The following is a 23,783-nucleotide window of genomic DNA, read 5'->3' on the forward strand; positions in this document are numbered from 1 at the left end:
CACAGAATGACTGTTTAGAAAACAAACTCATTACCATGGCATGTGGCTTTTGTGGTGGCATATTAATTGGGTTGATTCATAGTAATATTTTTTGGACTTCAGTGCTAATTTCAAAAGCTCCACTGTACCTAGAAAAAAAACCATCCCATTCATTGAAATGAATAATGTGCAGTATTCCGGAACACCGTGTTTTGTTGACAAAGCAGTTTATATTCTCTTCATGTCACACACTCTGATGGCTGTGTGAGGAGAATCTTCTAGTTGGATAAGTGTGACTTGATTTCCTCATTTAAACTTTTGCTTCCTGTGTGGGACTTCTTCATTCTCTTTATCTGCTGAACGCACACCATCATTAAGCCTCTTTTGATAGAATGTGAATAACCTTAATAGTAGTTGGTGGTTGAACGTAAGGTGTTTAGAATTCATTAAGCTCTAGTGTATCTTCAGGTCCCATACTTTACATTCCGGCATCCAATCATTTGGCGCCCAAGCCTTCAGTTAGGATTTACTCAACTTTTTCCACCTTTTAATTACACCACTTTCACGTTCCGATTACAGAAACCGTTAATGATGATCAAAAATGCTTCAGCATCACTGACGACACCACAAATTCCTATTTTACAAAAAGTGTCCAAAAAAGTGTAAGCATTTTTTGAGGCCTGACCTTCCAATGCTAAATACTGTATTGTGATTATTATAGAATAGAATACAATGCCCTTTATTGTCATTTTACAACTTAGTTGTGCAACAAGAAATGTTGTGTTAATCAAAAGCTTTGTTCGGCTTGACCCATATAGACTTGACATCACCTTGAAACAACTGCAATTATGTTGTGAGTTAGGACAATTCCAACCGCCACAGCGATTCACATCACGTAACACAAGTACTGCAGTGAAGACTCAGAAATTTAGTTTTCACTTAATTGTTGTCATCTGCTGCCATCTAGTGGATTGACTAATCGCATACAGACTATAAGATGTTATGTGACTTTTTAGAGCGAAATCGTCCTCTGACGTATATACTACTGTAAAAACATTCATAAAAATGTAAAAAAGAAAAAACTATTGAGGCATCGTCAATTCTGCAAAAGATACGACGAGGATGGGATTCGAACCCACGCGTGCAGAGCACAATGGATTAGCAGTCCATCGCCTTAACCACTCGGCCACCTCGTCGTGTCGAAGACTGCCCTAGAGTTTGTTTATAACGCTAATCCAGATGGATTCTGGGCGCAATTCTGGTTGATATGTATATTTGCTTTGATTTCTTTACGTTAATCCTCCTGCAAACCAGAAATGCACTGACTACCCAGTTACATGCCTTGTAGCAATTTCATATGACAACTCAGCCAATCATAGAAGTTACCTTCTCAAAGGGTTTTATTCCTACGTCACTTGATTATTTCTGTTTACATAGCCCCATTGGCAGTAAAGTAGTGGCCAGTAATCTTAGATTTTATTAGGGTGGTCATTTTAATGGAGAAAATTTAGAATTTTTTTGTATGCGTAATTTTTGGGCTTCAGTGGGGATAAGACAATGAATTTAAAGTTGGAACGGTTTGGATTGGTTGAGAAAAAAAGAGAAATTATAGGAGAACAAACTCATTGATCATTTCAAAATTTTTGCGGGAATTCAATGGTGAAATTTTTGATTTTTTTGCAAAGTGGTAATTGTTGGCATCGGGATTGGGATAGGCGCAATAATGTAAAGGTGTAACAGTTAGAATCAGTCAAAAAGTGTATAAATTATAAAAGAAAAACAAAGAAAAGATTAAAACAATTTCTGGTGGAATTGTATTAGTATAAACTGTAATTCGTGTGAAATTTGGCATGTTGAAAACCCACAGTGAATTGAATATGCTGAATGAGTTAAATGTCAAATAGAAACAATTTGAATCTGTCAAGTTGAATGTGCCAATACGAATGAATGCTTTTAGGTGAAATTTTTGATTAATCATAAGAATTTTTATAATTTTGGAATGAGAAAATAGGAAATGTATGTTGAGAAACGTCTGCTCCACACCCACTTGTGTTTCCATGTGTTTCCATGTGCATGAGGAGGTTCTTCAGGGCCAACATCATGACTGAACCCCCACTGCATGTGCATGCACTATAAAATGAAACTAAATATCAACAAAGTAAAACCAATCAGCCTTCCTCGAAGTCATATTGCCCTTTTTTGTATCTGTCTATCTGTTTCTAATGTATCAGCTTATCAATACAACAATGACCGACTTTTCCCTTTGTTTTCCAAACACTTGAGAGGTTTATTGGAAAACATTACAATTGACTCTCCGAATCAACAGTGACTCTTTTTGGCAAATTATTATCTTGTATAAATGATTACATTGTACTTAAATGAACCTAAACAAGATTTAAATGTTTATATACATAAAGAGTGTGAGTACTTGTGCCCCTTCTGTCAGTATTTATTTGACATTTCAAACCATTTTCCGTAACACAATTGACTCACAGTTGGGAGGGAATCAGGAAAAGATCTTCCATTACAATATTTGCTGTTTTGGGTCATTTTTCAACCACCCCAAAGCCACTCCTATCCCCTGCAGTGCGTATTGCACGTCACCAAACGGTGTGCCTCATGTTGGTGTGGATGGCTTTACTTCATTCTCAAGAGCCCAAAAATGTCACTTCATCACCATCCAAAAACAACATGGCTATCCCTGCCTTGTACTCAAAAAGCCTCCCTGTTCAATGTATATTTGATTTGTAATTTGTCACCATGACGTCACACATGACATCGGTACTTTGTCAAAGTTCACTCATGACACACGACGCAAACCTAGCAGTACCACCTCCCCTCGAAAGAAATGTCATGGGAAAGACATGAACGATGACTCTTCCGTTAAAAAGCAAGTGGTTGTAGTGACGGAGTCCAACTTTCCGTGTGGGCTTGGCAAGCCAGAGAAAGAGAGACGCCCAGAGGAATGAGACGGGCACACATGTTGTTTGCCAGATCTGGAAGTCATTCAGTCCATTTTTTACAGTCGCTTTGTTTGACCTCTGATGGTGACGTTTGTTCGGGAATGAGGAAAGATGCTGTCACGCATCGGCGTAATCGTCACGTTGTCGAACATTTGTTGCCACAATTCTCATGCCAAACCTTTTCTGGTGTACCGTGCACCCTTGTTTATTACATGTTCCAGACACATAGGTAGAAACTGAGACAACAGGGAAACATTTAAATGAAATTACTCCTCAAGTGCTTTTAAAGTACTCCTTAAAACATTTCCTGTTCTGTTCAATTACAAACTCAGCTCTCCAAATAAGGTCTCCAAAAGTGCCTCAAGCTATTTATTTGTCCCACTCAAGAGAACTGTAAACCTGACTCATTAAACAAAACATAGCTTTTTCCTTGCCAATTGTATTGCCATCCCTCATTTGCGTTAAAATCACAGCACAGTACAAACCATACTCCGTTTAGAATTTTAAGTACCACTTTATGACTAGTTATGTAAACCATATTAAACTAGTCCTTATGACTAGTTTAATATGGTTTATTAATTTCTGCTATCATTTTATTACCACTTGATAGACAGTAAGAATACGTTCCACTTGATAGTTACTGTGTAAAATGACTGCATAATAAAGAGCGGTTATAACTGTTTTTTTTTTTATTTGTTTCAGTGATTATATTTGCAGTCCAGCAAGTTTAGCAAGAATTGGACATTGTTGGACTTGATATTAGGTGAGTGTCTCTTTTGCAAGTGTTGGCCATGCCAACATTGAATCACCCTTTGCTGAAGTCACTCCCCCCACCCCTCCACCTCCTCATCATCACTATCTTACTCCTCCTCCTTCCTCCTATCCAAGGGCCACATAAATAGGGGCCGGCAATTCAAGCTGAGGGGGTCCCCTCATACAACACGCACATCTGGACAACAGCTTGCATGATGCGCCTTTTGGCTGTCTTGTGGACGCTTAGCTTGCTTCTCAGAGAAGCACACACATGGGGCTACAGGAACGGCATCTTTCACAACTCCATATGGCTGGGTAAATATGTTTTTTGTCAGTTTTCATTGGAAAGAACATGCAATGAATGAGCTAGTGACTTTGTATGGGGCTTACTGATATTTAAGCTGTTTCTCTTTTCTTACCACATTGTACCGCATAAATGGGAAAAATATTAAAAGCTATGTTCCCGAACAGTTAAAGCCACAATAATGAACATTACTTAGTGAACTGAGAATATGTCATAGTACCAATCAAAAAATGAAGGCAGTTCTTGTATTGTGCATGCAGGTGGACTGAATGTTCTTTTATTTTTGGGCCAAGCATGTGAAGCTATCTTCAGAGACACTTAACTGCATGAATGGAAGTAATTAGTAAAATGGCAGCACAGTCTGTGCCAGTCTGTGACCTCATGCAAGGTAATTCCAGAATGACTAAACAAAGAAGAAGAAAAAATAACTGACCAACAGCTACAGCAGGGAATATTATGAACGTAGCTTATCATAATCAGCATGTCTTGTAGTTATGCATGCGTGAAGCCAAAACAGAATCAGAGAAGGCTGCAGAGCAGCTGACTCTTTCTTCCTTTCTTTCCAATATATTGTTTTTTTTTTCTCTGTCAGACAAAAGACATTGAATTCCCTAATTGGTTCAATTCAAATTCCTGTTACTGAATGTGTTCTGTTCAGATGGTCATTTCTTTCCTGAAAGATTGCCTTTAATGTTGATGAAAACAGAAAGTTTTTTTTTTCCAAACTAAAAACATTCTTTCCCAAAAATCATGAAAAATCATGATAAATGAAAGATTCAAAACAATTGTCAGAAAACGTTTTAGACTCATTGACAATTAGGAATTGTCTTCAACTGAACTGACAATTGTACGTTGGGTTCTCTAAATTGTCTTGGTCTTACATCAGGGTATGAATAAATGATTGATAAATGATCAGTAATCTCAACTGGGGTGGTCTCTCTTTGATAGAACAAGCAGCTGGAGTCTACCACCGGGAATCACGCAAAGGAAGATACCAGATGACCTACAAGGAGGCCAAAGCCGTGTGCAAGTACGAGGGCGGGAGACTTGCCACTTACGACGAACTGGAGGCTGCTCGGCAAATCGGTCTGTTTTTGCATACTGAGAATTATTTAATCCCCTGCTAAATTTGCAAAATTTAAAAATTAATAATCACAAATGTTTCACTGTTATATTTGTCAATAAGCACACAAAATTCTTTCCTCTGATGGTTACTGTATGTTCTTCTCGACTTGAGGTCAGCGCAAAACTATGCTTGAAAAATTAATTTTAATCTGACATTTTGATTGCTCTTGCCTGACGCCCAATTATGAAGACGTCCCCGGTGTATTGTAAAAGAGTGTTAGCATCATCTCGGTTGGGTGACATCACTTCTTCAATGGTACTGGGCCTAAGTCCAGGCATTTTCCTCTCGGGTGTCACAACCCCCACAAGTAATCACCTGTCAGCAGCTAGAGTACATTTTCCCCTTCAGCAATCTAAGCAGGAGGTCTCCAATTTATCAGGCCGGCTTTGTCAGGGCTCTGCTCTTTGTTAACGGCCACACTGCCTTCAAAAATAAGGGAAACCAAAACAAACAACCCATCAAAAAAAAGTCTCACGATGGTCATTAGGAGACTTTGGGTGGTTGAACGGAGGAAATAATTACGCAATTGAGACACTGGAATCTGTCTCGTTTAGGTTTCCACGTGTGCGCTGCAGGATGGTTTGATAAAGGGCGTGTTGGCTACCCCATCGTCAAAGCCGGTTCTAACTGCGGCTTTGGAAGGGTGGGCATCATCGACTATGGCTACAGGCTCAACAAAAGCGAGAGATGGGACGTGTACTGCTACAACCCAAGCTGTGAGTATGACGCTAAAGTTTTTGAATAAAAGTTTTCATCATTAATTCAATCTTTAACATTTGTTTGATACTCAAATGTTAAAGTGTAGAAATTATAAAAAAAGAAAAAGAATTTCAGAAGACAGCATATCGTTTTTCACGACACTATATTTTGTCAATTTTAGGAAGTATAGTAAAGTGCTTTATTATGGCAAAAATCGTTGTGAAAGTGCAATAATATAGTATTGTATGCCAACACAGTACGAAAATAAAGTCAATAACTGAAACCATACTCGCGATAAAGGCGATAAAAACAAAACAATCAACTGAAAAAGAATAAAGCATAAGAAAGCTTTTTTTTTTTCTGCCATGTGACCACACATTTTTACACCACTTTACCCAATACATCATAAGTTAGTACAGTGGTAAACTCAGCCCCCCCCCCCCCCTCCAATTTTTTGGTTTATCTGTCTGGGAAACGTCCGTAATGCTTCTGCAAATCAATTTTAAAACCCGCATCTTGCACAAAATTAGCTGCTATAGGTTTGTGGAGCTCAAAATCCGGCTTCATGTTGAAATCATATTGTATCATTGAGCAATCGAAAGGTTTGTCATGGCTTCCAGTGGTGGTGATGATGATGATGATCGTGATGGTGGTGGTGGCGGTTAACCACACTTAAAGACCAGTCATCCAAGTCCTGCAAACTACTCCTGCTCCATGTCAAACACACAAGGGAGCTTAATCACTCCAGGATGTGACGACAGAAACTGGAATCAAAACCACAGTCTGGTTTCCTCCCTGTGACTTATCGCTGTTACTTTCAGGCTAAACCTGGATGATGTTACGGCATCCATGGACAAGATGTCCACAGAGGAGCATTTAAAATAATCATGACTGTCGACCATCTGTTTGCCTCGAGGATTTGTCATTGAAACACTTATGAGAAGAAAGGATCAAATATGGCTTTTGTTAGCATTTCATCAGAAAAAGAAATGTTTTTTACGTCAATAACAAACAAAAAAGTTAATTTCTTAATTTCATGTTATTGAAATTCCATTTTTTCACATTTTCCACTTTAATAATTTATTCACTATGGCAGTTGTTCTTTTAAACAGTGTCCTATTGTTTTATTTAATCTCTTCCAGCCAAGGAGTGTGGCGGCGTTTTGACCGACCAGCAGAGGCTCATCCAGTCTCCTGGATTTCCAGACGAATATCAGGATGACCAAATCTGCTACTGGCACATCCGAGTGCGTTTTGGTCAGAGGATCCTTCTCCACTTTGTGGAGTTTGATGTGGAGGACGACACGGCGTGCTTGGCGGACTACCTGGAGGTCTATGACAGTTATGACGACGTGTCCAATTTTGCTGGAAGGTGAGAGGTCACGGGGTGCTCAGACTCAACTGTTCAGGGACATCATAACACCTTGAATTTTTTTTTTTTTTAGGTTTTGTGGTGATTATTTGCCCGATGACATAATCAGCACAGGTGAGCGCATTTTTTTTACTGGATTTCCAACAAAAAATAAATAAATTAGGCGACACGGTGCAGGGATGGTTACGACCAGATGTGGCTGACACTTTTGAGGTTCAGGGTTCGAGTCTTACGTCAGGCCTTGATTAAAGAGGATAACCTGTATAGAAAAATTGAATGGTGAGTGGATAAAATGTTATCTGATGTTTTGTCTCATAGGAAACGTGATGACGCTGAAGTTCCTCTCGGATGCTTCAGTCACTGCTGGGGGCTTCCAGTTACAATACTTTGCCATGAATGCATCTGCACTGTCACAGAATTACACTGACTATTTTCACTGACCAACATCCTCGTCTTTAATAATTGAATCTTGATTATTTAAGACATATTTCTGCCTTATAAGGGTGTCTTTACATTCCTTTTTCTAACATTGTGTGCTTCTTGGTTTGAGATGTAAGCCAATGTCATTCCCAATTAATGAAATCAATAAAATATATAAAATATGTACTAAACTGTGGTACTACTGTATTAATATGAATGCGTGAAATGAAAAAATATATATTTTGTTGCATTGAAAAGTCTGAGTAACACGGCAACTCCTTAAAAGGTAAAAAGGGGCGGGACGGGATATGACGTACGGGGTCAAAGGTAATTTCGACGTATGCGCGTTGCTTTGGCGCCAGCTATTTCGCGGGATAATAGGACAACAAGGCGCTGTATATTTTTTTAAATGTATGCGGAGGAAGGTGTTTGTCCGTGAATTTAACGAGCTGACACTTAAAGCAATTCCGACGCCTAAACCTCGAAGTGGCCGGACGCTTCTCCCTGCTGTTTTTTGGGGTGCGTCATTTTTGCGGCTAACGTAGCGTCTGAAGCCCGAGGTGAGCAGTGGTTCCGTTGCTCCTTGTGTGGCGTCTGTTCCAGACCAATGTTGTGATCGACTGTTTTAGCTTCCCCCCCCTTTCCTACGTATTTGGTGTGCATTTGTGTTTTTTTAAAACACGACAGTTGTAGTGAGTCAAGTTGCTTGACTCAAGCAGGAGCATGGCATGTTTTTTGCGTGCTTGCTATCAGTGCTAACTTGCGCGAGCTAATTAACATGGATATTTTTCCTCATTCTTTATCGCAACATCTGTAAAGTCAACTGACTTGATATTTATTACGTCATTCACAGCGCTGGACATAGTGAAGACATCATCTCCTTGAAATCTGAGGTATCTATTTTAATTATGAGTTTTTTATGTGCGCCCTAAAACAAGTCTTAAGTTTGTTTTTAATGCGGGTGAGACGTGTCGATGTTTAGAATCGTGTCTATTTGTTCATGAATGAAAGCTATCAAGTACTGACATCCACGTTAGGATAAAAAATTGTTGATAAGTAGTCTAAAACAAAAGCACGTTTGAAAAGAAAGTATGGATTACGTTCGTTTGTACAGCAAGATAAGTGTAAGACAAATCAAAATGTATTTTGGTATCAAGTGGCACAACAGTAAATATGGGTCAAGGCAGTTTAAAGAGACACAAACAGAATCGGACATCTGCAGCTTCTTCCAAATATCTGATATCTGCATATATTGTAACAATAGTTTGGTGCTAAGTACATACAATGCTGACTAAATAACATGTTAACACATGCAAATGATGCTCAAGTTAATTTCAAAGTAACTTAAAAGGCACTTAAGTACTGTTGAAACATGATACTTCAGAGGTCATAATTAAATAAGGGATGTTACCAATACTGATCAGCAAACACTCTTATTTTAATTAATAGAGAGGAAGGGTCAAGTCAAGCTGACTAAGCACTATGCAAACTATTATTTTGAGAATATTAGTTTATGATGATGCAGAGCTTCAGACTGCCCCCTAAACCGGCACCTTTCGTCCCAAAATACGGCAGTGTCACAAGCGTGTATGTTTTGTCTCGGTTGTTTATCAGGCCGCCTTCTCAGTTTTACTATTTAATGTATGCCAGAAAGATTGAGACACAGCTGTGGAGCCTTCTGTGCGAGATTGTGAAATAAGCCACCTCCAAGGTCCCTATTCTTATACGACTCTTGGCCGCTCTCCTGCTCGGCCTAGCCCGTGTGACCTTGCAGTCGTAACTGAGATCAACTCTTACAAGCAAAGAGTGTCATAGAAGCCAGTGAAAGCAGGATAACGGCATAGCTCAAGCTACCTAGCTAATGACATGTGCCAAAGATGCCTATTCTAACAGTGTGAGTAAATCTCATCTTCCTCCAAAATGATTTTGTTGGTTAATTCCCGCCCCATCTTCTTCATGTAGGCCGTGCAACGGCAAGTAACAATGATGGCGTCAGCGGAGCCTCCAAGCAGCTTCAGCATTGTCCCTTTGCTGGAATGTCTGGAGGACAGCACCGCTGGACGCCCTGAGCAGACTGACGCCTACCTCACCATTGCCAAGTAGGTCTCATTGAGTTCTTCATTAAGTTTACCAATGCACCCCTTTTTTTTTTTCCCAATACATTTGTATTTATTATTTTGCAGTCGGCTCAGTGGAGATGAAGGCCGCCAGTTTCTTCCTGACGTCACAAAGCACTTTTCTCGCTTGGGTAACGCCATCTTGGTAAGTCTTTATTTGAAAGAGAGAAGGCTCACCTTTGACAACGACGCTTCCTAGCGAACCGCTGATGTTGTCTGCAGAGTCATGTTAGCAGTCCGCATGCTGAGCTGAGCCAAGCTGCCCTACAAGCTTTGGGATTTTGTGTCTACCATTCGCATGTCGTCAGTGGAGTGTCTGGTACGTTCAGTTGTGTGTGTCCGTTTGAGTATTTTTTTTTTAAATTGGTTAAATGTTGAGCATTCAGATTTTTACAAACTAAGGCCACAACCATCCCTGATGCATTTTCCATTTATTTCATCATTGTATATTCCTGTTTTCCCAGAAACCTTCACCTCAGAAATCCTGTCCGCACTTTGCTCCGTGGTGGCCAAGTCGGCGGAGAAAAACACTTGCACCAGAGCGTTATGGGTTATCTCCAAACAGAACTTCCCTGCCGATATGGTTGGCAAAAAGGTGAGAACGGATCCGAACAATGGTGCCGCTTTCCGGCCAGGCACTGTATATAGTATTTTGTTTTTGATGTGCTCAGGTGGACTCCATACTCAGCACCCTGGAGAGTGTTTGGAGAAAAGGCGAAGTGCAGTCAGTCGTCATGGAACATGAGGCTTTGAATGTAGTCATCAGGTAACTTATTGTTCTCATACCTTTTCATCCATTTCATGAGTATACTTGGGGTGTACAGACTTTTTCTGCTTCCCAAAAGCTAACAGGGGTTGCAGTTAACTAGGTCTTAGTCAGTCTGCTTTTAAAGGCCGTGTCTTGTATCAGAAATTCACCCCCTAATCTTTTTGTTGCATGGCTTAAAATATTCAGTGTATTTTTACCAGACCCATCTTATGATTGTGTGTATGTTGCTGTATTTTGCTTCCATGGCTTAGTGAATCAAAAGAGTAATTCATGCACATGGATTTTTTCCTCACTCGAATGACATGCTCCTCTGCCACAGGTGTGCTTTAATTCCTCAAGGAAAAGTTTTCATTGTTTTGATCATTCATTTTCCTGATGCCCGTAGGTTACTGGAGCAGGTTCCAGCTCAGATGGGCGAATTGGCGGTGTGCTGGGCCAAGCTCATCATCCCCCTGGTGGTGCACTCAGCCTCCAAGGTGCGCCTGCGGGCGGCAGCTGCCATGGAGATGGGCCTGCCTTTGCTGCTGCAAAAACAGACGGAAGTAGCTGCCATCGTCGAGCCCTTGATGTCCACAGTGGGTAACCATCATCTGGAAGTTAAAGCTAATCTTAATGATAAAGTGGCTTTTGTTTTTTTCTTTCTTCACAGAAACTAATTCCAGAGCTACAGAAGCTTTTCATGACCAAAAATGAAATGAATGTCCTCAAGCTCTGGCCATTATTTGTCAAACTTCTAGGGAAGGTACGCTTGTTAGTTTTTTTTTTTGTTTCATTTTTAATGCCATACCTATGATTCTTGTAGCTGCATTTTACAGGTCTTCCTAATAATTTAAATTCGGTACGAACGTGTGCAAGTGAATAGTTGTACTTGTTGAGGATTTAATGCTTGTCTTAGTAACGATCATCGTTTATTAATGAATTGTAGTTTGATTGGAAACCCTCGTGTTTGCTCTTCAGCTGCTCCATCGAGGAGGTCCCTTTATCAATTCATTGCTTCATCTGGAGGAGCTGGGCTTTCGCAGCTCCTCTCCCACCGTAAAGAAAATCGCCTTCATCGCCTGGAAGAGTTTGATCGATAACTTTGCTCTTAATCCAGGTAAATCGCGCTGTCCCCCTTCCCCAGTTGCATTTAAGCTTCTCTAACTGCATTGTTCTTTTTCTTAAAGACATCCTTTGCAGTGCAAAGCGTATGAAGCTTCTCATGCAGCCCCTCATGTCGATCAATATCCGTACCGAAGCTCTAATGCTTACCAAGGTGGAGGTTTGGTGGTACCTTGTGGTCCAACTTGGCCCCAATTTGTCATCCCACTTCGATTTGGTAAATTAACTTGTTAATGTTTTTCCTCAAACTTTCATTATTTCATTAGAATCCATGCGTCTTTAAAAGTAGTAATAACTGTTTTCTTTCACCTCAGGTGTCACTCCCATTGCTACAGTGCACCATTGGCTCTGAAGGCCACTTGGCACCAGTCACCCCTGCCAAAGGTCAAAATGGCATCGCAACGCCCAACACGCTCAAATCTGGTACTTTCCCAAACCAACTAGATTAGGCCTCTTTGACACACACAATTAGTAGGGGTGCAAAAATACACCAAATTGTCTATCATGTGTTTGATATTGACACCAAGAACAATTTGTCTGAATGTCACGACATTGTACTTTTTTTGAATGGCTTTGATCATTGCCAGTATTTTTGTCCCAGCAGGCCCACAGGCCTTCAACAGCCTGACGCCCAATGCCTCACGATTAAACTTGAACTCCAGCATGCAGCTCGCCTCCTCCTTCTCCTCCATCAAGTTGCTGGGCCTGGAAATGCTGCTCCACTACTTCCTGGGTCCTGAGGTAGTTGCCACGGCGACCGAGAGTAAGCTGGTCCTTACGCTCGGTGAGTGCTCCACTTTACCTCGACAACTGTATGACTTGAAATTTTGAATGTAGTAGTAGCAGCCCCTGTACTCTGCTATAAAATACTTTTTGTGTGGTTCTAGAGCCTTTGAGACATCCGCTCTTGAGTGCTACGTCCTCTTTCAGCAAGCATGCTGCTGTGCTCATCTCCAATATCAAAGATGGCTTCAAACACATCGGCAAGGATGCTCCAGGTGTGCCTCATAATATGAGTCTCGCTTTGGGTATGAGAAGTCCGGGGTTCAAATCCTGGACGAGCCCCAACATCCTAAAAGCTGGCTGTGATTTAGTAACCTAAATTGTCAGTTGCTTTTTCACAAATTGACTTGTCTTCTAAAGTTTTTCCGACTTTCAATATTTCCACAGATGCTCTTTTGGCACTTTTATGGGATCATCTTGTACATTACGTCACGCTGACCATCGAGTCTGGTAAGTACTTGGTTCTTTGTAAAAAGCAGTTCGTGTCGGAGAAAACTGTACATATGTGTATACTGTTTTATATATTTCGAGACATTCCTGATTCATGTCTTTATCAATGCCATTGTGGCCCCCACACTACGAGGAGGGTTCTTGAAGCCATAGTTCCTTCCCACATGGTGCCACATAGAGTACTCCCGATTGGGTCAGGGTCTTAGATCATTACGGAGGCAGATAGAGAGACCATACCCCCTGCCTCCTGCCCGACTCATTGCCACTGTCATCAGTTTAAGTCTGAGCATTCAGTTGTTTGTACACCTTTGATGAGAAACAACCACTGAGGGGTTCTTCCCCAATGATGACGCCCGCTGTTAATCAGTCATGTGATTCTGTAGTAGGGGCTTGTTTGTGTTTGCTAATGGTTTGTTGCTGATGGCTTTGTGTCTGTAGGAAGTAAGAAAGACCGAAACGGCAGTGAAGTTCTGACCCTCACGCTTCAAGCTCTGCAGAACATTGTTTGCTCAGAAGCGCTTCCTGCAGACAAATTGCTGGTAGGACTGTCGCCATGTTTCTCTTCAACCAAGGGATGGGCTTTCAAAGCAGGGTCAGGAAACTGAAGTCACATGAGCATTAGGTAAAGCCGGTCATGCAAATTTAATAACAAAAGAACTGAAGAGGAACCGTTAAAACAAAAACAAAAAAATCTCGACAAATTTAACCAACTAACTATTCTCGGGCAATAACCGGGCTGCAATTGACGAATTTCCACATATGAAGACTCTTCGTAACAACCTGGGCTAAACTTAGCTCTGATAGCTGGTATTGCGTCAACAGACTTCCTCGACACCAATTACTACTTTTCTATTAGCCAGTACTTTTCACCCATCTTGTCGTAAATTGAGAAGTTACGAAACTAGCTGAGAAACCTACTGAGATTCCATGAATAGGTGATAGGTTCTACAGGGGGAAAAAATGAATAATCAAATTTGTTAATAGCAAAAACGGGTGTTCACTGTATATCCCTGGTTTCTTTCAGGTTCTCTTCGAGAGCACCGTCAAAGGCATGCTTCCACGCGTCCTAGGCTCTGCCTCCTACCAAGTGGGCAAGATGGATGTGCTGAATGTAAGCTTAAGGCCCTCCTCTTCCTTCACCAGTGCCATATTGGAGACCACTTACACTTGTTTCTCCTTAGGGAACACCAGCACTGTTCCTCATTCTTCTCCTCTTGGACAGCAAAATGTTGGCGTCCTACATTGAAGACGCCAGGTGAGAATTTGTTTCCTTTGAATGGTGGGTGGATACTTTTGTTTTTCAGCAGGGAACATTGTTTTTTTTTGTTGTTTTTTTTTTGCAGGTTTTATCATTGCTTCCAGACACTGGTGGGCTGCAGCCTGTCGGGCCCCACCTCCCCACTAGCATTCGCAGAGGCAGTGTTAGGCGCCATTGCCCGCAATACCTCCTTCTTGCAGAGCAAGGAGCACCTATTGAGGATGTGGAGCGTTGTGGTTGCTCCGCTCACAGACACAATCACACAGGTTGTTTTTCTACCTTCATGGTGGTCTCATGGCCACTCAGCACTAAGGAAGCGATTTTTCTTGAATATGTTTCTCATAAATAAAACTGCTAATCTTGTTGTAGTCTAACGAAGTTAACCAAGGGGACGCTTTGGAGCACAACTTCAGTGCCATGCATTCAGCCCTGATGTTCCCCGTCACTTACCTGCTGAGTGGCTCGCCTGAGCAACAGGTTTGCTAACGCAAATGTTAATCCAGCAGGTCTGTTGAGAGTGTCGTAAATTGGACTCCCCTCTTTACAGGTGGCCCTTAAGTCCATGCTGTCTTCTTGGTCCAAACTGTACAAGGTGTTCGCACGCTGTTCGGCTCTGGTGGTTACCGCGGAAGAAAACATCTGCTGTGAGGAACTCTGTGTCAAAATGTCTGCCAAGCTGGATCGAGATGCCCTCACAGTAAGACCTTCATAATCCACTTTCGGGAGGAACAAATCATTTTGACATGCGCCGATTGACCAAACATACAGAAAGTAGTAGATGCCAAAGATGCCCAAAACAACTGAATTATTCCATAAAATCAAAATATTTTGTGCTAATGTCCCCTCTGCTTGACAACTAATTACAGTGTGTGGAGGGGACTTTGTTATACCCTTTTAAAAACCATTGTTTTTTTTTTTTTCTTTTGCTTCAGGTTCCATCCACGCTGACAGCATTTGCATGCATTCTTCAAGTCATAGTGGAATGTGTGGACTTCTCTCCCTACACGCCACAGTTCCAGCAAAAACTCAAATGTAAGTCTTTTTATTTTTAGACTGGACATGATCAGGATTTTCAGTCAGTGCTATTACTTCAAAAAAAAAAAAAAAAAATCGCCAGATGGTGCAAATACTTTTTATTTTTTTTTTTATTTTTTATAAAACTGGCTAAACATGTTGCAACTCATAGTCAGACAGGCAAGTCAATGGAAATGTACTCGGCCAAGTTAATGGTGAACATGCAACCTCAAATGACAAATATTATCTGATCAGTTGAAAGTACTCCTTTTCAACTTCAGAATGTAGTTCAAACTTCTTTCCTGTAATAGCAAACTGGTTCAATCAACCACTCTCTGCTTCCTCTTCCTGCAGCTCCTCACACTCCAGTAAACTGGACCAGGAAGCGAAGCAAGGCTCTTGGCAATCTCTTCACCTTTCATTCACTGCTTGTTCAGTGTCTGGATATTTACCTGGCAGGGGAGGATGTGCCATCAGAAACCACGGGCATGGCGCTCCTCTCTGTCTTGTCAACGCTCTTCACCAATCTTGTGACAGCTAACGCTGTCAAGGAGGCTTTGACCGTCCTCATTCCGCCTCTCGTTGTTCTCTACAAGCAAGCAACCTGCGAGCCACCCAGATTTACAACGCAGATTCTTGGCAAAGTAGGTTCTTTTTAGCTCATTTGAAAATGTGACTAGTAGAAGTAACGTTTTGCCTTCTGCAGATGGAGAAGCTTCTGAGTGAGGTCTTGGTCTGCATTCAGAGCCGCTCCAACTTAGCCAATGACGATGACCTCCTGGCTCTGCTTTCACCGTTGCTCTGTGTGCTGTTCCTACACAAGAACAAGCAGCACCGCACAGCTGTCAGCCACTTCTGGAATTCCACATTCGCTAACGCAGTAGGCCTGATCTACCCGGATGAGCTCAGGTATAAACTACCGCCTCATATTGTCATCTGTCCATCATCACTAGAGGTTACTCTGGAGCCATTATTAGCCGAGGCTTGGTCCAGGAAAATTAAATTTGTGTTTACGGAATTTCTTCACAGGCCAGTTCTTAGTCAAGTGAAGCAAACGATTCCCATCATTCTTCCTGGCTTTGAGACTGTCAGTGTGGCCGAAGAGCTCAGTGGACAGTTTTCCGTGAGTTATCATGAATTTTTTACTCTTTTACCCTTCTCTCCTAGTGTTTCTCTTACATGCCGTTTGTTTCTTCAGAGCGAGAGTTCCCAGTTAGAAACCAAACTTAGTGGTGTGCCAGTTGTCTCCACTGGGAAGAGGGACTCGTTGCTGGTAGAGACGGCTGAGCTAAGTGACCAAAGCTCGCCGAGGACCTCCAAACCAGTTTCTGTAAGTCTTAAATCAAATCTGAAGTTGCACCTAAGCCTCCTTCCCGCCTTTTGTTTGAAGATTTCCATATTTCCTTTGGCAGACAAAACTGGACTTTGGCTCTCCCAAGGCTCTTTATAGGAAAGTACTGGACGAGGAGGCCTCTGTTGACTTTGTCTTCATTCCACCTGAACCAAAGGAGAGAGTTTTAACAGAACATCAGAAAGAAGTTAAAAGGACTAAAAGGTATAGCTTGTCATTGATTGGATGTCATTGGATCCCACGTAAATGTCATGAAGGCTCACTTAAAAAATAAAATTATTTTAGACTATTGATGTATACTCTTTGTGACATAGGGTTGACATACCTGCCATGTACAACAACCTTGATGCCTCTTTGGATGCTACAGCATTCACGCAGTACACGCAGAGCCAAGAAGACTCTTTGTAAGTACTAAATTCAATGTTTGACATGAAACAAAGCACAACTTGAAGATTTTTTTTCTCCATAGGAGTCATTTACCATCTGAAGATGCCAACAAAGTTGCCAAGGAGGCTTCAGCTGAGGTAAAGAAACATTCAACCAATAAAGATGATGGATCTTGCACTTGTTTCAAAATCCAATTTTCTTTCATTACAACTTTTTCAAGGTCCTTAAAACTATATAATCATGCCATTTATGTTCGCTTACAGACGTCTCAGGAGACAAACAGAGATCCTGATGCTCATCTAAAGGAGACTCGAGACTTTGCCACCCTGAAAGCCTTGGAAAGTGAGTCAGCGAAGGAGGAAGAAGAAATCATACCAGAGTCAATGGATATTTCCATGGAGGAAGATGTTAGAGAAGATGAAGATGAAAAACACATCAGTCCTAATATGTCAAGCTCTTCAGATTTATTTTCTGGAACACCCCAGAAGTCCGGTAGTGGCAGTCGTCGTCAATCTTTCATTACCTTGGAAAAATATAATGAAGGAACGCCTGCGAGCCCCAGTACTGCATCCTTCTTCACAGGTACCCTTGTGAAAACCTCTGGTAGCTTGGACTCAAACACTCCCTCCCCGAAGGCCTCCCAGAAACCCACTGAACAAAATTCTCAGCCATCCTCAGAAGCACTATCAAAGTATCCAGTGAGTAGCCCTCAAGAGTCACCGCAAAGGCCCATCATAGACACTGAGAGAAAATTTGAGCCTGTAAGACTCTCTGAAAGGCTTACTAGTAACGACTCAGAAGTTGATGATGTCATCCCTGACACTCAGACTGACAATGTCATCTTGGAGAATACAGTGTGTTCTGCATCAGATGACATGAGAAGTTCAAATCTAGAGGAGGATTCTCAAGACACTGGAAATGATTCACAGTTTTCTGAGTCGTTCACCTCTCCGGCTGAGCCGAGACACCGCAAGCACAGTAAACATCTACCCCCAGGAGAAAGTCCAGTTGACTCGAGCACACCACAGAGCAGACCCAATACGCGAAGCAAGGTGGCCAGTGAAGAAGAAAGTCGTAAAATACAACTGAGGTCTCAGCGTAACAGCAGTGTCACAAGTCAGACTAATTCTCGAGGTCAACGACACAAGGTCAGGCTGTACAGCAATACAGGGAATCTCCTCACTGAAGCTGAAAACAAAAAGAGAAGATCTAGATCGCAAGAATCAAGTCAAACGGACCTGCCTGTATCTGAGACAGTGTCCAGTCAACGTGACCTGCAATCAGTCACACCTCCTAATTTAGATAGACGGCGACGGCGAAAGCGAGGTAGACTTAGTAAATGCGTGTTGAAGCCTAAAGAGGAAGATCAGACAGGGACAGAACAGCTTGAGAAACTGTCAAGTCAAACAGACATATATCCAGACAGTTTAATTGATTCCGAAGGTAACTCACAGGAAAATTGCAGCCAGCCTTTCAATGGTTTGCAGGATCCCAAAGAAGGTGATCTTAAGCCTGCCTTAAGGTCTGCAAAAATGTCCATTCAATCAGACACCCTGGCTGATTCTGAAAACCAATCACAGCCAAATTGTGACCGACTTTCCGGTTCTCTATTGGAGTCTAAAGAAGACAGTCAGATATCGGAGAAAAGTTCCAGTCAAACCGACTTAAAAGCAAACGTCAATCAAGAATCAGAGGTGCAACATGATCTGCCTACCAAGCCATTATTGGAGTCTAAGGAGGATGATTCGATGAATCCAGAGATGATGTCTGGGAATGTATCCAGTCAGATTGACTTGGAATCAGTCCCTGAGTATGATACTGAAAGGCAGACACGGGGAAAAATTAAGAGAACTTCCAAATCTTTGTCAGAATCTGATGAGTTAAACCTGCAACCAATGTCCACTCAACCAGATTCACAATCGGACATCGGGTCTGATACTGGAAGCCAGACACCGCGAAAACGTGGCAGACCTTCAAAAATATCAAGGCGGAAAGCAAAAGTTTTGTCCGTTGACCAAACGAAAACAGAGTCAGGTTCTCAAATAGCTGGAACTGATGGCCCATCGCAAGAAATTGAACCAGTAGAACGGGGGAACAAACTGGAAAAAGATTCTCATAAAATTGCTTCTTTAACTAATGACAAAATCCAAGAAGAAATAAGTGCGGCACCATGCAGTCTTAGCAATCAGGACGAAGTAGTCAAAGATGAGCCTGAAGCTGAACTTAGTCAAGATTCACAAGAGAGTATGCCATCATCCATTGATCTTCCACAAAGTAAGGCATCTCCAGAGGTAGCAGAGGGTAAGAATATACCCAAGGCCTTATCCAGAAAGCAGAGTAAGTCTCCTCAAGAAAATAGTCCAGCGGAAAATAAAGGTCGGGCAAGAAGAAGAAAGGTAACTGAGAATCGGTCAGAGTCTAGTGCCATTTCCACGCCAGAAAGCTCCCAGTCTTTAGATGTTACAGGATCCGTAGATACTCCTCAAGGCAGGGGATCAAGACGAAGATCTTACAGAGTGTTTGCAGACAGCACAGAGTCATTAGAAGCTGAACTGTCAGAGGCCAAAGAAAAATATTCTGTGAAGGGACGGAAATCCCAAGGGACATCACCAAGTCTCGCCACTGGCACAGCTGACATGGACCTTATTGTCACCAAGAAGAACTCTGGGGATCCAGAGTTGTTAAAAGCACAAGAGAATTCCCCCAAAACCCAAGATCCAACAGTTTCTGAACCACCAGAGATGCCCAAAAGGAAGGGCAGGGCACGAATCTCTCGAACTCAAGTAAAGTCTGCTTCTCCACCAGAGAGTGACACTGGAGACTTGGAATCATCTAAAATGTTGGAACCAGAAGAGACTGCCGCTGAGGAGAGTCAGGAGAACTTGTCTTTGGAGGTATTTGCTGCAGACACACAGACTCACCCTGACGAGGCAAAAGACAAGCTACAGGTCTCGGAGTTCTCATCTGAGGAGACCACAGCTATAGTAGTTGAACCTACAAAGGTGTGTAATTCGGTTAACGAAAAAGACTCAGTTGATCCAGAGGAAAAAACTCAGAGTTGCGCACTTGGACAAAAGCAAGAAGAGTGTTCTAGAATCGTAGATGAGCTTTTAAAAGCTGCGGAGTGTTCTACCACAAATATTGAGAAGACATTAATTCAGATCTTAGAAGATGGTGAATCTCTACATGAGGATGTTAAAGATGACAATGTACCTTTAGGAGAATTCCAAGATGAAGAGCGAATCCAGATGTCGAACACAAATGACAATCCAGAAGGAAAAGTTTGTATCGCTGAATCAGCAGGGAGCGCTATCCTCCAGGATTCTCCAGATAAGCTGAAGGACCTTGAGGCTGAGTTGATGCCAGATATGGTCCAGAGCCCGTGCAGTAATAAGGCCAAAGGAACCTGGTCGCCTTCAGCCTCCCCCTCAATGAGCATTCTCAAAAAAGGCCAGAAGAGACCTGTGGAGGAGGAGACTCCTTCACCCATCGTCAAGGTTGGTGACATTTTATCAATTGGAATGATTTTTTTTTTTTTTTAAATGTCAGCCTAACAGAGCCCACCTTCCTTTGCAGTCCAGACGCGTGTCTTTTGCCAATCCCATTCAACGTCAGGAGACTGCTGACGACATTGATCGCCGTAGTCCCGCTGTCAGAACAAGCTCCCCCAAAAGAGCCAAAGTTGCCAACCTGCTCCAGCCTAAAGTACGAATGCTACCAACCAGTTTGAACTCAACGATTCTTAAAAGTTTTTACTTTTCTGAATGGGATTTAATTTGCAACCCACTCTCATTTTAGTTTGTCACGACTCCAACAAAGGGTACGCTGCCCATGAGTCCCAGGAATCTTCACAGTCCGAATTTCAGGAGCTCCAAGAAATGCCTGGTATGTGCACCAATTAAAAATTAGAATGACATTTTTGCTGGTCAGCTTCACATTGAACTTTTTGGAACTTGTCTCCAAGATTTCCAAAATGAGTCAAGAGCGTCAGCCCGTTTCCAAAAACTGCATCTATCCCTCCCTGGTCGGATGTGGCGCACCCATCGAAGCGGTGCTGCCTCAGATATCATCCAGTATTTGGTGAGTACAGATGAGGTGCACAACTCGCCTTTCTGCATGGGCACGTGAAGGAATTTCCAGAGGTGGCCACTTTACCCAATTTTAACGCTTATTTGATGATGATGATTTAAGACAGTGACACAAAAAGACAACCAGCAGATGTAAATATTTTTTCAAGACTTAAAAAAACAAAAATCACTTGACTTGAGTCTCTTTGCTGCCTACTGCATGATCATTTTTTAGTATTTTTAAACATCCACATTCGGTCCTGAGCGTAGTTGTTGTCACCCTCGCAGGTCCCGTGGGTTCGGGCAGCTCGTGCGAGCACGCAACATCAAAACGGTCGGCGACCTCAGTGCCCTCACTCCCAATGAAGTTAAGACTCTCCCCATTCACTCGCCTAAGATTTCCAATGTCAAGAACGCCCTCAAGTCCTACGAGCAGCAGGTATTTGGATCATTTTGCTCCTTTATCTCGACCTACAAGAGGTGACTTGCATGACCAATGCCCCTCCAGAGAAAAGGCCGAGGTGTAGACGAGCTGAAGAGTTTTGTAGAGATGGAAATGATGACTTCGGAGCCAGAGGAGACGAGCACAAAGCCAATTCAAGATGAAGATGAGAAACCCACCGACATTTTAGGTATGTACGCAACTGTTGAGATACCAACACATTTGTTTTTGTTCATGTTTTAGATCCAAATTTTTTACCCCAACATCTATTTGCAGCCACAGAATTGACCGATGAGCCTTCTGCGCCGCCCAAGTTGAATGAAGAGCAGTGTAAGGTAACGTCAGACCCAAGTGGGTCTGGAGTCCCCGAGGACCCGGGTCTCCAGGCCCGACTGGATGCCCTCGACTGTGCCGTGGCGCCGCCCCATCTGAGCGACTGCTCGCCTCAGCAGCTGTCGAACATCCACGAGTACCTGGCGCTTCTGATGAGGCGAGTCATGTTTGAGATGCAGAGGCGCCTCACCCCCATCAATGAGCGCCCCTGAGCGCACCATGAACTGTTGAGCCTCTTGCACACTTTTATAAAAATAGCCTAATTAATATTTTACCAAAATGCTATCATGTTGATGATTTCATTCAATGCTTTTTAAAATTTGTCTTCAAAAGCAAATGCACCAAATTGAACTGTGACTCACATACACCCGTATTGCCGAGTTGTACATACTTTATTCCTCACGTGCTTGTAGAATGTTTACAATGTGTATAATATGTAGAAACACCTGTTTAGATATTCTTTTTTTTCCTTTTGATGTCACATGCACATAAGTCTACACGGTTTTATTCGTACCTTTTAAGTACTACAAATAAAAGGTTTGGACAGAATGTGTTTTGAAGAGAAAGGGGTGACTGTTAGTTTTGTTAGGCTTTCACATTAAATGCAGAGGAGCTTCAGTAATCCTGCAGCGGCATTTAGACCACTAGAGGGCAGGCTTTAATATGAAAAGAAACTACTGGGTTTGCGTTAGAGACACCAGGGAATTTTAGGATCGCTTTTGGGATAACGGTGAATAGAATAGAATAGAATGATCAGGGCTGATTTCAGTATGGAGCAGGACAGGAAATGGCCGTGAACGCGCAGAACAGTGGTAGTGGATAAACCCCCTTTCCACCACCATCACTACCACCAGGATCCGGTGCTGAAACATGAATGGGTGAAAGCCACGCCTGATACATCGGAAGCGTTGTATAGCGCTTCAAAATAAAATCATATGACAAAAAAAAAAAAAAGGCCTTGGACAAACAAAGTTGATAAACTGCACCACGCCTCTGTACAAAAGAATGACGTAAATTGCTCTGGCGAATCAGGGGGGGAAATTCGTCAAAATTAAAAGATGTGACATATATAGCCAAGGCTACAGGATCAAATTCAAGATTATAGCAATTTTTGCTGTATGTGGGTGTTATCAAGTCCAAAGTAATATTAGCTACATTTCCTCACCCCTCGAATCCCGAAATTTCTGCTGTGAGGGGGTTTGTAATTGCTTTTACTTTGAAATCGTCACCCAGAAGTCGCGCACAAAAGCTTAACCGCTAGCTTGCCCTAGGCTTCAGTGGCGTTCGGGGCTACAGTCAGACAAGTCAGTGTGGCAAGCGGCTAAGGGGGGAAAACGGGGTCTGCTGGGGGAAGAGGAGTCCGTAAAAACCGGGAACTAAACCGGCACAAGCCTCGGCCCTTTTCCTGCGGAGTTCCCACCGCTCGTCTCCTGCAGGCTTTGGCTCCCTAAATCTGGGCTCAAATCTGCACGGTAAGTAGCCGAATCCTTGCTCACCTTACCGCATCTGTGTCAATGTTCGTTGTTCTCTCCCTCGCTCTCTCGCCTCTCTTTTTCAATCCAATTAAACTCCCCGCAACGAATCTGTCTCTTTTCACCCTGCGCCAGAATTGACACAATTCCTTTCAATAACATCTGTTGTTGGAGGAAAAAAGAAAAAACCTAATTAATCCTATTAGTGGCTGCATGTGATACCCGTACCGCGTCCTCCGTGCACGCATTATGCATATAAAACGAGGAACGGGTGCTGAAAAGGATGGGGGCTATAAATGGAGACCTTCTTTCCATCCCATTATGTCAACGTTACATACAACCCATGTTATACCAGGCACCGTTGTCCAAAACGCCGCAAGGCCTTGCGGTACCCACACACAGTGGCTTCGGATGCGCAGGCTCGCCGGGGAGCCGCAACCGGTTGACAGCGCCTCTGCAGCCGGCCTGTTTTGGCTCTGCTGTCTCAGCCCGTGGGGGCCAAGCCAAGCGTGGAGGGGCGGACACGAGCAAGGCGTGGCACGCGTGAAGCATGACGCACATATGGGCGTGCGACCCCTTCCTCCCTCGAACCCCCCTTGACCCCCTTACAGTTGTCATTGAAAT

At 42.6% G+C, this 23,783-nt stretch overlaps 3 protein-coding genes and 1 non-coding gene across 8 annotated transcripts in view; 3 read left to right on the plus strand and 1 right to left on the minus strand.

Moving 5' to 3' along the window:
* Positions 1-1,093: 1,093 nt before the first annotated feature.
* Positions 1,094-1,175, minus strand: trnas-gcu (transfer RNA serine (anticodon GCU)). The gene has a single exon. It is a non-coding gene; the product is annotated as a tRNA-Ser (tRNA).
* A 2,660-nt stretch (positions 1,176-3,835) lies between these two features.
* tnfaip6 (tumor necrosis factor, alpha-induced protein 6) lies at positions 3,836-7,762 on the plus strand. The gene is made up of 6 exons (XM_088383246.1): positions 3,836-4,010; positions 4,948-5,085; positions 5,680-5,841; positions 6,967-7,195; positions 7,269-7,309; positions 7,514-7,762. The coding sequence occupies exons 1-6, from the start codon at positions 3,908-3,910 to the stop codon at positions 7,633-7,635; spliced, it is 795 nt and encodes a 264-aa protein (XP_088239372.1). The 5' UTR covers positions 3,836-3,907; the 3' UTR covers positions 7,636-7,762.
* Positions 7,763-7,943: 181 nt separating this feature from the next.
* Positions 7,944-22,236, plus strand: rif1 (replication timing regulatory factor 1). Of its 3 annotated transcripts, none has more exons than XM_088382287.1 (36): positions 7,944-8,175; positions 8,469-8,508; positions 9,578-9,714; positions 9,799-9,877; positions 9,955-10,051; positions 10,197-10,327; positions 10,404-10,498; positions 10,887-11,076; positions 11,151-11,243; positions 11,459-11,597; positions 11,668-11,819; positions 11,917-12,025; positions 12,204-12,386; positions 12,490-12,600; positions 12,773-12,835; positions 13,274-13,374; positions 13,860-13,946; positions 14,017-14,090; positions 14,179-14,359; positions 14,463-14,570; positions 14,641-14,790; positions 15,026-15,125; positions 15,462-15,751; positions 15,814-16,016; positions 16,137-16,230; positions 16,306-16,437; positions 16,520-16,662; positions 16,773-16,862; positions 16,928-16,982; positions 17,109-20,342; positions 20,422-20,550; positions 20,644-20,730; positions 20,810-20,925; positions 21,201-21,351; positions 21,421-21,544; positions 21,631-22,236. In XM_088382287.1, the coding sequence occupies exons 3-36, from the start codon at positions 9,599-9,601 to the stop codon at positions 21,897-21,899; spliced, it is 7,476 nt and encodes a 2,491-aa protein (XP_088238413.1). In that variant the 5' UTR covers positions 7,944-8,175; positions 8,469-8,508; positions 9,578-9,598; the 3' UTR covers positions 21,900-22,236. The 3 variants fall into 3 exon arrangements, with proteins under 3 accessions (XP_088238413.1, XP_088238415.1, XP_088238414.1); XM_088382289.1 differs by having other exon boundaries at positions 12,207-12,386; XM_088382288.1 differs by lacking the exon at positions 8,469-8,508.
* A 526-nt stretch (positions 22,237-22,762) lies between these two features.
* raph1a (Ras association (RalGDS/AF-6) and pleckstrin homology domains 1a) overlaps positions 22,763-23,783 on the plus strand; it is a 31,182-nt gene continuing 30,161 nt past the window's right edge. For all 3 annotated transcript variants that reach the window (XM_088382290.1, XM_088382292.1, XM_088382291.1), the window contains exon 1: positions 22,763-23,159. The gene's annotated coding sequence lies outside the window, so the exon portion shown is untranslated. The remainder of the gene's footprint in view (positions 23,160-23,783) is intronic.

The sequence above is a fragment of the Syngnathus floridae genome, chromosome 8 (assembly GCF_059516105.1).
Source record: "Syngnathus floridae isolate MCC-2025c chromosome 8, RoL_Sflo_1.0, whole genome shotgun sequence".
Taxonomy (NCBI): domain Eukaryota; kingdom Metazoa; phylum Chordata; class Actinopteri; order Syngnathiformes; family Syngnathidae; genus Syngnathus; species Syngnathus floridae.

What these genes read in the sequence shown, in the direction of transcription:
- tnfaip6 (XM_088383246.1), top strand. Translation starts at nt 3,908, where the DNA reads ATGATGCGCCTTTTGGCTGTCTTGTGGACGCTTAGCTTGCTTCTCAGA. An exon ending in TCACAACTCCATATGGCTGG is followed by an intron (nt 4,011 to 4,947) that starts GTAAATATGTTT and finishes TCTCTTTGATAG; the next exon opens with AACAAGCAGCTGGAGTCTAC. An exon ending in CGATGACATAATCAGCACAG is followed by an intron (nt 7,310 to 7,513) that starts GTGAGCGCATTT and finishes TTTGTCTCATAG; the next exon opens with GAAACGTGATGACGCTGAAG.
- rif1 (XM_088382287.1), top strand. Translation starts at nt 9,599, where the DNA reads ATGATGGCGTCAGCGGAGCCTCCAAGCAGCTTCAGCATTGTCCCTTTG. An exon ending in GCTTTGAATGTAGTCATCAG is followed by an intron (nt 10,499 to 10,886) that starts GTAACTTATTGT and finishes TGATGCCCGTAG; the next exon opens with GTTACTGGAGCAGGTTCCAG. An exon ending in TTCCTGCAGACAAATTGCTG is followed by an intron (nt 13,375 to 13,859) that starts GTAGGACTGTCG and finishes GGTTTCTTTCAG; the next exon opens with GTTCTCTTCGAGAGCACCGT.